Raw genomic sequence first — 11,160 nt, 5'->3', positions numbered from 1 at the left:
CTGGTAAAAGTGGAAGGCATAATGTGTGTTGTTCATCAGCTGAATTCTGTAATTCTGTATGAAAACAGTCTTTATACTGTGTGTATCATAAAATTCAAATTTATTTAGGGAAACACGTTTAAATGTATCACAGCAGTGTTTAAATTGATGCTTTGACTTGTGGAGTTCCAGGTTTGTGTTAAGTGAGCTATAGTTCCAGGAAATGTGTCAATGCGTTTGGAAGAACTGTGATCTGTGGATATCTTTCTCTTCTCTGCAAGTCCTGCAGTGAGCAGCAGGGAGTGCTGTGTTCAAGGACTTACTCTCCATCCTGGATAAAAGAAAAAAAAAAAAAAAACCACATGGAGGCATCATGAGGAGGAAAGAGGAGTGTTGCTGTGTGCTGCTGTCCGTGGTACTGAAACCAACCGGCAGCCCACCCTGTAACCACAGCTATTCATGCTGCGTTCACATTGTCTCGGCAGTTGCGATGCGTCACTGTTTACAACGAAGACCATCTGTTTATGTATCAGCACGTAGCAGGGGATTATCAAACCCAGCTGGTGGCTCACATTGGTGTTTCTGACTTGGAAAAAAAAAAAAAAAAAGAAAGCATCAGCCCAACCCTTTCTGTCAACTAAAGAGAAGCCTCACTGCATAAACACGTCTCGTGTTTTGGTGATAAAGCAAAAAATAAATAAAGCACAGAGCAGTTTTGGTTTTAAAAACAACAACTTTATGTTTCAAATACAAATGGTATGCACAAAGTTGCTGAAAATAATATTAGTTTACATTATTCTCTAAAAATAGATCTTTAAATAGTCTCTCCAACAATAGCTTAATATACATATGTGACAAATCCTTTTGAAAGTATGTAGAATAATGCCTTGGATGTCCTGCATGGGATGTTTGAGTCTGTGTGTCTAACTTCATCAACAAAATTGTCTGTACCTCTGTTAATCTAGGTCTCAAGTCTTGGCTGATAGATGGAATACAAAAAAAAAAAAAAAAAGACCATGCAAAGGAGAGCTATCAGGTTGCTTACTATTCAAGATCAAAAGAGATTTATTATCTGTTATTTAATATGATGCATAGCTTTTGCTTAATACAGTAGTTGAATACAGCCTGAGTGTCGTGTATGCCCTTAACTAGCTACAACTGACCTGAAAAACATGTCACAAATTAAAACTGTTTAAATAAAATAATCAATAAAAATAAAAACATGAAGATGTGTAGATGAACCCTGTGATTTAGTCTAAGACAGTCGAGTCAACTGAAAGCAGATTGAAGTACGTACAACAGTAAGTTGAAGTGCTTGGTAAGTCCCTGCCAGTCAGTACATACACACAACTTCCTCCCCCATCGTCCAGTTTAAATATTATTTCGCAAATATACAGTAAAGGCTGAATAAAAGAAGGGTAAAGAATAAGGAGATTCACTGCAGTGATGATTCTCTTCGTAAGCAGTTGTCTTTCTTTCCTTCTTAAAGGTGCAACATGTATGAATTTGCCACCTGTTGAATTATTTCCACCAACAAATGGGGGAACCATTTCACCAGGCTAGCAAGGCTGACTGCTAACCGCCGCTAACTCAGCTAGCTCAGTAGAGGAGCTTCGGACCACTAGGAGAAACAGGATTTTGGGCATGGGGCTAGCTAGTTAGCATGCTAACTGTTGTGAATATCTCTGCAAAACAATGCATAGACATCTGCTATATCTTCGCATTCTTGTTGATTATTTTGGTAAATTTCTGAAGGTTTTAAACTAATATTCTCACATACTGCACCTTTAATGACTTATCTGTATGAATATGTATGTACGGAGCCCCTTGTTCACTTCCTCTCTGTTTTCTTCTAACTCTAATGTTGTCAGATGGCTGTAAATACAGTACAAAAATGAATGATGAAACCTGACTGTCATACTTTACCACCTACACTTTTGTTTTAATAAGAGAATTCTGAATCACAGTCCCTGTTTTTGATCTCTGAAGTGCTCTGAAGGGAAAAATATTGACATAATATTGACAAAACATCCACAAATTAACTTAAATTATCAACATAATTGGAACAAATATCAGTTTTTAAGTTATGTGTTGTGTTGCAGCGATAGCGAAATATCTGAAGTAAGCATGCTAACCAGTTGCCCTGACCCTTCTTGGTCAAAGCTCCGGTGTCAGCAGTGTAAACACCAACACTCCCCTGGTGATCCGAGCTTCCAGTCCAGACCACTAGATGCACAGCTAACCAAGCTAACTAGCTTACAGCTAGTGTTGATATGCTGCCTGGTTTGTTTTAAGTTTGATTTCAATAGGTGGCCAATTCTTACATATTGCACCTTTAAGGGAGAAATACTTATGCCAGCATTTCTGTTGGTATCTCAATCTAAAATGTGATTTTCTGTCATATCTCAGTCTCTCCGGTCCTCGTAATCTTCTGGGATCAGTTTAAAAAGTATAAAATGAATCTCCCCAGTCTCCTCTACTGGTTTTCTCACACAGTTGTACATGTGCTACATAAAGGAGTTTGTAGAAATACAGCAAATACAGGCAAGTTGAGTGTATAAAAACACATTTCCACTATAAAATGAATTGTCTTTGGTGGTCCCTCAGTCTGTGCTTTGGTGCTCCTGAATACAGGTGAGTGAATGAAGTCCTCAGTGTGATACATGTCTCTGTGGCACCTGCTCGATCCCCCAAGGGTGGAAGTGTCCAGCGTCCAGCAGTGTTTGCCCCAGCCTCTGTAAGAGCCGAGGGTACCAGTGCAGGCCGTCAGTCTGCGGTTCTGAAGGTCCCATCAGGCTGTAGAAGAACCTCAGCGGGGCCAGGACCCAGTGGGCCAAACGGTGACTGTCCACAGCAGCATAGCAGGATGCCAGCACACCGTTCACCACGATGGAGCCGTGCTGGGTGAGTGGGGCATACAGCCCGGCGTTCCTCTGCTCTTCCACAAAGGTCACGACTGAAAGCGTTGCCTGTGAGTCCACCTTGCCTTGTGACGTAAGTACGCACTGTCCTGGTTGGACCTCACTGGCAAAAACTGTTCTCAGACCTGCTTCCCGGCTCGGCCTGCCCCCCCGTACGGAGCCCCAAAGTGGCTCCTCAGCTGTCACTTCCTTCTCAGGCAGCCCTGCAGTGCAGTCCGTGACAAAGATCAGGTGAGCGGCTGTGAGGGTGATATTAAGTCCCCTGTCGGTGCCAATGATGTAGAAGATCTTCGTGACGTTGGGTTGGCGGTCAACAAAGGATAAGACCGGGCTGTATAGAAGGGGGCCGTGACCGTCTGTCGTTGAAGAAGCCAACACGCGGTCGCCAGGGTGAAGGTCCCGCATCTGTTTGGTAACCCCACCTTCGAGGACGACCTGAGCATCGCCAGGGAAACAACCACCGGTTTTGGCTGCCACGGAATGTTCTGAAGGGATGAAAGAAAGAGAGGAATGATTATTTCATTTAATCCAGTCTGCGCTTTTTTTTCAAGAGGGCTCTGACAATTGATTTCTTATGATCCATTTTTTTGTGTGATTATTTTTCACAATTAGTTGATTGAAACTGTTTATAAATATGTCAAAAAATAATGCTATTATAATTACAGTCCATCACTGTCACTTAGTATCATAAATGACAAAGAAAAACTGCAAATCATTATAATTAAGAAACTGGAACCAGCAAAATGACATTTCTGCTTTCACAATGACTGAATTGACAAATTGATGAGCAAAATAGCTGGTGACTAATTGTCTTTAATCAAATAATCAATCTAGTTGTTGCAGCTCAGATTTTTTTTTTTGACGATAATGATGAAAGTATGAGGAGTCAAAACACAAAGAGAGAAGAATACAGTTTGAACGTCTCTCAGAGAAACGGAACAACAGCGGCTGCATGATCGCTGAGTGATCTATACAACTGTTGAGACTTTGACACTGACCCAAGGACAGCTTTATCTCAGTGGATCAGCAGCAGGTTGTTAACATACGTGTGTTATGTGGCTCGTGTTCGAACCTCGTCTTTTGCTTATTTTTCGTCCTCATTCACACAAACTCAGAAACACACACAGCATGGCGGCATTTCAGTTTGATTTTCTAGACTAAATGCTGTGATTTCTGACAGTTTTCACTATCTCTTCTCTTTTGTGACTGGACCTGTCACCAGAACTCTTGCAGCATGTTTGAGGTGGCCACGAAGCATTCTTCAATACCAAGGCCTTAAAATTATTATTGTATTTTTCTGTGAATCATCGGTGGCTCTCGTCTTGTAATTCTTTTAATATAATGTGCTCAAAGGAGATGGTTCCATTCACTTTGCTATGGCATGTAAGTCTTTTTTGCTCCTTTGTGTTTTATAGTTCTTGTGTATGTAAAAGAAAAAGGTCAAAATCTGCACCATCAGAAGCTCCTCTCTCCCACAGAAAACGCTGCTCCTGACACACCTCGTCATTAGTCCCACCTTTAATTCTGTGACTTTGTGACATCACACTACATCACCATGTGATGCATTCGCTAATAATGCCAAGCAATTAGTTTGGCTCATAAGAAATGATTTAGCACAGCTGTTCTGTTTTTGTTAGCGGTGCTGGCTCAGGCATGTGTGCGCTGACCAATCAGAGCAGACTGGGTATTTGGGAGGGGGGGGGCCTTAAAGAGACAGGAGCTAAAACAGTGTGTTTCAGACAGAGAGGGGATACAGAGCTGCAGCACTGGACTGTTTGAGGGAACAAATGTCTTTTTTAAGCAATAAAGCATGTAGCCTATTCCAGCAGAAACCCAAATAAAATGATGAACCTGAAAATGAGCATAATATGGCTCCTTTAAAGGGCTGTAATCAACCCACGGGTTGCTGTATGAATAGGTCGGCTCTAAACTTTCCAGCACAGTTCTGTTCTTCTCAGCACTAAAGCATGTAAACATATTCTAATAGTAGTGAAATTAAATGTTATAACCTTAACCTAAACCTTAAAATGAGCACAATATGGCTCTTTGACATGGTGATATCAGTATGACAAAAAATGACACAACATTATGAGAGAAGCGTGTTGGCTTCAGTTGTGTCATGCCATTGTTTGTCACTTAGACTGCCTAAGAAGCCACAGTTGGCCCTTTAAGATGCAGTGAGACGAGGTGGCAAGAAGAGTTAGTCAGCAAAAGCTAATGGATAACCAGCTGATTGTATCACCGCAGTCAGAGCACGGCCCGGGGTCACAGAGACAGGAAAGCACACAGACTCAGACATGGGTCTGGATACTGTTTGGATTACAGCAGAGTTTGTGTTTTAAACCGAGTCACATGACCACTCCACGCGGGGAGAGAGTGCTGGTACATTGTAATGAGCTCGATTTCTGACAATGAATCCTGCTATTTTGGGAAAGAATGAGTGGAATGAAACTGGGAAAAGGTGATAACCTGAACAAATTGAATAGATATCTGCTCCATCTATTGAAAGCAAAAATCAGTTTCGAAACAAGAAAGTGAATCAGTACAAATGTGTGTGTGTGTGTGTGTGTGTGTGTGTGTGTGTGTGTGTGTGTGTGGGAGGGCTGTCTTAAAGCAGTCTTAAGGCAGCCAAATATTTGTCCAAGGTGTGTGTGTCTGTATGCCCGAGGGCTGCAGCAAAGGAGGGCTGTGACCGGGAGGTGATAAGACTCAGATAAGAGATCTGAGAGAGACCTACTGAAGGAAAAGCAACAGCAACACAAAGAGAGAGTTAATCATCGCACAGCCTACTAACCTCTGCTAGAATGCAGTTTGGCATCAAATAAGTGGTGGTACCAGACGTGGGTACATGGATTTATAATATGTATCGGGACGTTAGAATAGCTGGAGGTGGAATGCGGTAGTCAAAGTATTGTTTGCTCAGGGACTATATCTGATTTGTGTTTGGTACAGTGTGTGCTGCAGTGTGGCCACTTCACATCAACTGTGTATTTTCAAGGTGGAAATTTTAAAGCTGCCATAAGCGTTGCCATCATTTTAGCTAACATAGCTAGCTAGCTACCTGTTGTGATGAAAATATATCAACTACAGTGGAGAAACATCTTCTCTTACTGACTTTCATCACTGAATCAACAGAACTAACAAACTGTCATTGAATGATAATGCAATTTCATATCATTTCACTTTGTTAATGTCAGCCAGACCTTTCTAAGTAGCTACCTTTCTAACGTGTTCTGAGGACCTTATTCCCCCTGAGGACAGATTGTTTGTATGGAAATTTATCAAATAACTACTTCTGAGTTGTATTATTACCTTATTAATATTGTAAATACTATAAAACTATGTGTAACTATAAAATCAGTCAAACCCAGAAATGGCAAAAGAAGAGTCAGATGTCACTGTAAGTATTGTATACTATATACTATCTACTGGATATTATTCCATTAGTTTTTGCAAATGTGCTACTTTATGTGTAATAACAGCTGCTGCAATGCTCTGCCAGTAAACACTTGTCATATATGGGAAAGACTTGCAATGATTGTGTTTAATAAGGAAGATTCGACAGTTTTTAACATACATTTGTAAAGATTTTTTACACTGTCTGTGGTTAAAGAGAACAATCTGTTGAGCAAAAGATTGCATGGTAGGTCACTGCTTTGTGAGATCTGAGTGGCAGGGAAATGACAGAAATCCTCGTATTACACCTTCTCTATGGCGAATATGAGTTGTAACCATCAGGGAAGAAGTATAAGGTACCACACTTGCAGACTTGCTGTGCCAAAAGAGTCTTTATACCAGGCCTATTTAACTAACAAAATTCGAAAATGGTTAAGTGCAAAGGAATTGAGATCAGTTACGTTCTCTGCTTTCTTTAATAGTTTTCATGATCATAAAAGAAACCTTATATATACAAAAGTACAGGAGAAAAACAATGCACCCTTGTAAGCATTTTGTCGGTTTGGAAATTCTGTCTGCTTAAAAACAGCAGAGGTTAAACCATTTTTAATTAAATAAAAGTATTTTTGTGCTTAGCAACAGACAAAGCTAATTACTGGGCTAATTTGCAAACCGACAAAAATATCAAAGGGCCAAAATTAGTTTGTTAAAGTTTGTTTGTCGCTCCTCTTCTTAAAGGAGACATATCGTGCTTTTTTAATGTTCTCCTCTCCTTTAGTGTTTTAAAGGTTCTTGTGCATGTCAAAGATCTTGCATGTTAAAAAGATCAAACTCCGCACCAACAAAAGCGCCTCTCTCCCACAGAAAACGTTGCTCCCGAAACGCCACGTCAGTAGTCCCGCCTTTAATTCAGCGACTCTGTGGCATCACACTACGTCATTGTGTCACACATTTACATAATTTGTGCTAGTTTGACATGTAAGTATTGATTGATTTAGCATAGCTGCTCTGTGTTTGTTAGCGGTGCTGGCTCAGGCGTGTGTGAGCTGACCAATCAGAGCAGACTGGGTATTTGGGAGGGGGGGCCTTAAAGAGACAGGAGCTAAAACAGAGTGTCTCAAGTGAAGGGGAATACAGAGCTGCAGCACTGGACAGTGTGATAAAACTGATGTGATTTTTGAGCACTAAAGCTTGTAAACCTAATCCAGTAGTAAACCACAACAAACTGATGAACCTGAATATGTCTCCTTTAAAGGAGGTGTGTGTCACTAACATTTTAGTGTATTTACATTATTTATTGATTGTAATTATTGCAATGTAATGAGGCAAAAAGACTTTCCAAAAGGATGATAAACTAAACTAACTAAACAGATTGTGTCTAAAATAATACAGTTACTTTCTCTTTCTGCAGATTATGCAGCTGAATATCCTACACACAAAGGAAGATCACCTCAGGATGAGATCTGACCAAGACGTGAGACTGAATACAGCGGAGAGCACAGGTGCACGCCCTGCTTTGATTGGCTCCCAATAGGCCACACACATGAACACACACAAAGACTGATGACGGTGGCGCTGGAAGGCGAGGTAAACCATTAGTGAAACGCCAACAAAGGGTCTGGCATCAACCTCATTATTGGTAATAACAGCTGGCCGCAAACACACACACACACAAAAAAAACCCCACACTAACAGATAATACATACACACACACACAAACTGTCGCTCGTATCCATCTCTTCTTACCTGACTTGACACTACAGTGAATGTGGGCTTTGGACTCGTAGTAGACCCAGTCGAATCCCGCTTCCACAGCCAGCCGCGCCAACATGGCATACTTATTTCTGTCCCTGTGGAAGGATAAAAAGATTTTGTTAAACGCCCAATATGTAACTTCTGCTGTGATGGGTCTCTCAGTGTAGTCAAAATGATGACTTCCTTCCTTTCCCCTTGAGTTCATAGCCACAGGCGACCAAATGAAACACACTTTTTCTTTCTGTAAAATCACTGATTTGTCTTGGTTTGAACATCCTACGAAGCATTTGGCAAAATGTACAGTTCCAGCAGTTTTGGGGTTTTTTTGTTGACATTTTAATGAAAAAAATGTTGCTTATTACATCTTTAACTCGAAATGTGATTCAGAGATTTACTGACACTACATACCTTTTGAGACATGCTCTGAATATCTATATTTTTAGACTGAAATCTATGACTTTTTGTGATTTAATGGAATTAAGATGTTGGAATTTCAGGAGACATTTGGCCACAAACTTGGATCTGATCATTTGATGTCCACATTTGAGGCAGCAAGAACAAACAAGCCAGTTTTTGCTGACCAATCCAGTGACTCATCACATTGCTGATAAGGTGATTGACTGACTGTGAGCAGTTCCCATGCTGCCTGGTCTTGCGTCTGGCCTACCTGTCTGAGGTGGTGATGTCGACAGCACGTCCCTCATAGTGCAGCGAGTCCTCTGAATGGTGGCCGTCCTCGTCCCAGCCCTCGGTCACCCTCAGCTTCACACCGGGCCACATGTTCATCACAGAGATGGCCAGGGAGTTCAACTTGTCTTTACAACGCTGGAGAAAGAGAGAGAGGGGGACACAGGGAGGGAAAGGGAAGGCAGGCTGTTAGAAACAAACAATATGATGACAAAATGAGCAGCGAGAAGGATGTTTTGAGAGAAAAGAGGGATGTGCTGATGAGTCTGAGGCATGATTGACTGTGGGCCAGATACTCTCAGAGACCTTAGTGTCATTATTAAAATGAGGACAGGGAAGATTTGGAAATAAATAGTGACTGAAAGCAAACAAACTAAATGCCCATCAGGTACGAAGGCGGACGTGATGGGGCCATGAGGTTCCTCTCAGCAACACACAAATGAATGTGGGTAATAACTGTGTCAGGTGAGTTTAATCAGGTGAATGGTCAAAGTGCACACACATGGATCCATGTGCGCTTGCTTGGGATGATTGAGCAGTTTGTTTTTTCAGATAGTTACATAAGGCTTGAAGTCAAGAAGCCTCTGTGGAGCAATGCCTGACTGATGCGTCTGATGCGCTGAATGAATAAACTGAGCTGCTGCCAGGTTGAGGTGTTTGGGTGCGCACAGATTTGGCGCGTTGTGCGGAAGAAGCCACTTCAGTGGTTGTTTCAACGGTACTATGTGGGTGAGAGGTGTCTCCGTGTGGGCCAGGTCAGCGTGGAAACTATGTTATGAAACTTTAACTGAGTTTACCTTACTGGCTATTTAATCCGAATAGCCTCGGTTTAACCCTAAAATGAGCGGGTTTTACGCACGCCTATATGCCCAGCCGGACGGGGAGCACAGATTGCGATGATTGATGAAGAAAAGAAAGAATTAGGCTTAGTTTGGGAGTACAAGCGTCAAGAAGCAAAATCCAGAGGTGAAACAAATGGCCGAGAGTCAATGAAATCAATGTTTGGTTTAAACATTCAACAGACTGCAAACACTCAGCGCACAATTTTGCGGACGTGATCCAGCTGAGGGTCTGCAGCTGTCGGCTCGGGATCAACCAACTAAGACTTAAATGCAGCTGTTCTCGGGATCGATGGTCCACCTTTGCGCATCTGTGCCAGACGCGTCCCTCCCTGTCCTCGCTCGTCTCCCCCTCCTTACCTGTGTCATGAGCCTGTCGGCGCCCGTGTCCTCCTCATCCTTGAAGATAATATCTGTGTTGTAATTCGGCGTCAGCTCTTTAAAGCGCTCGGAGTTGCGCGTAATCTTGCCCTCGGGTCTCCCGCTGGCTCCCAGGGTCTTCTCGGCGACGTTGGGGCTGAACTGCTTGTAGGCGAGCGGGATGAGCTTCTTCGGGAGCCGCCTCTTGCCGTACCCCCTCCCCGGCCCGCAGCCCTCCGAGGCAGGTGCGAGGAGGAGGACCAAGGCACACAGAGAGGCGGTGAGAAGGAGGAAGGAGATCCGCATCGCCCCGGGGGGAGGGAGGACTCTCCCGGGGGAGAGAGATGTCTTCAGTACCTCCCCGGCTCAGTTCCCGACTCCATCGTCCGTGACAGCCGCGACATCACGTCCGAAAAGCTCGGATTGAAGAAGCTCGGCACCTCGGCTGCACCGGGAACCATGAGGACACCAAAGAAAAAAAAAGAAAGAAAAAAAAGTTTTGAGCCGCTCCAAAACAAAATTAAAAAAAATTAAAAAAAGCAAAACACAAAATGAGCCCAATTGAGGAAAAGTTCGCTCCCTCCGCCGCACAGAATCAACAGTAAGTGTGCAGGGCTGTAAAGTCCGTGTATTTAAACAAACAGGTTCAAAGTCGATTTGGTGGGTGAGAGAGTTAAAGAGAGAGAGAGTGGTGACTGATATCCAAGTTGCAGTGTTGTGGTTTCTCTCCCTCTCTTTTCTTTCCTGCCCTGGGAAACTGTCACAACATCAGCCACTGTCGCCTGCTGTTTGGTTGGTGCCCTCTCTGGATTCAAAGCGGCTCCCTCTCCATATGCGGCCGGCGCGCAACAAGCTGCAGCTTTCCAGTTGAATTGAAAGGGTTTGAGTGATCCAAAACGATCTGTTGCCACTTCAGACCGCACCCTGCCAGTCCTGCCCTCGCCTCCTCTCTCTCTCTCTCTCTCTCTCTCTCTTCTCTCTCTCTCTCTCTCCTCTCCTCTCTCCCTCTCCTGCCTCTCTGTCCCCGCACTGCCACCCACCCCGCCCCTCCTGGGGACAGCCCGGGCGCACTGGAGAGTCCTGTCCACACTCTGCTGGCAGGCAGGGAGGCGAGCAGCGAACACAAAGCGATGCCCTTTATTGCTGCCACTTCACATTTCCAGTTGTTGTCTCTGTCTGTCTGTCTGTCTGTCTGTCTGTCTGTCTGTCTGTGCCCTTGACAG

General features: G+C 43.3%; 1 protein-coding gene across 1 annotated transcript; it reads right to left on the bottom strand.

Moving 5' to 3' along the window:
- Positions 1-692: 692 nt before the first annotated feature.
- On the bottom strand, positions 693-10,890 carry LOC119026334 (indian hedgehog B protein-like). The gene is made up of 4 exons (XM_037110628.1): positions 9,938-10,890; positions 8,719-8,876; positions 8,043-8,146; positions 693-3,385 (listed from the first exon to the last, which is right to left on the bottom strand). Exons 1-4 carry the CDS (start codon positions 10,241-10,243, stop codon positions 2,631-2,633), a joined length of 1,323 nt encoding a protein of 440 aa, XP_036966523.1. The 5' UTR covers positions 10,244-10,890; the 3' UTR covers positions 693-2,630.
- Between the last annotated feature and the right edge of the window lie 270 nt (positions 10,891-11,160).

The sequence above is a fragment of the Acanthopagrus latus genome, chromosome 9 (assembly GCF_904848185.1).
Source record: "Acanthopagrus latus isolate v.2019 chromosome 9, fAcaLat1.1, whole genome shotgun sequence".
Taxonomy (NCBI): domain Eukaryota; kingdom Metazoa; phylum Chordata; class Actinopteri; order Spariformes; family Sparidae; genus Acanthopagrus; species Acanthopagrus latus.
The sequence above is the reverse complement of the archived record's forward strand: the minus strand, read 5'-3'. Positions and strand labels throughout refer to the sequence as shown.

Bases quoted from the DNA above. Each gene is read 5' to 3' on its own strand.
- LOC119026334 (XM_037110628.1), bottom strand. From the start codon at position 10,243: ATGCGGATCTCCTTCCTCCTTCTCACCGCCTCTCTGTGTGCCTTGGTC. The intron at 8,877-9,937 runs GTAAGGAGGGGG...CTCTTTCTCCAG, and splicing joins CCGACAGGCTCATGACACAG to CGTTGTAAAGACAAGTTGAA. The intron at 8,147-8,718 runs GTAGGCCAGACG...ATCCTTCCACAG, and splicing joins GACATCACCACCTCAGACAG to GGACAGAAATAAGTATGCCA.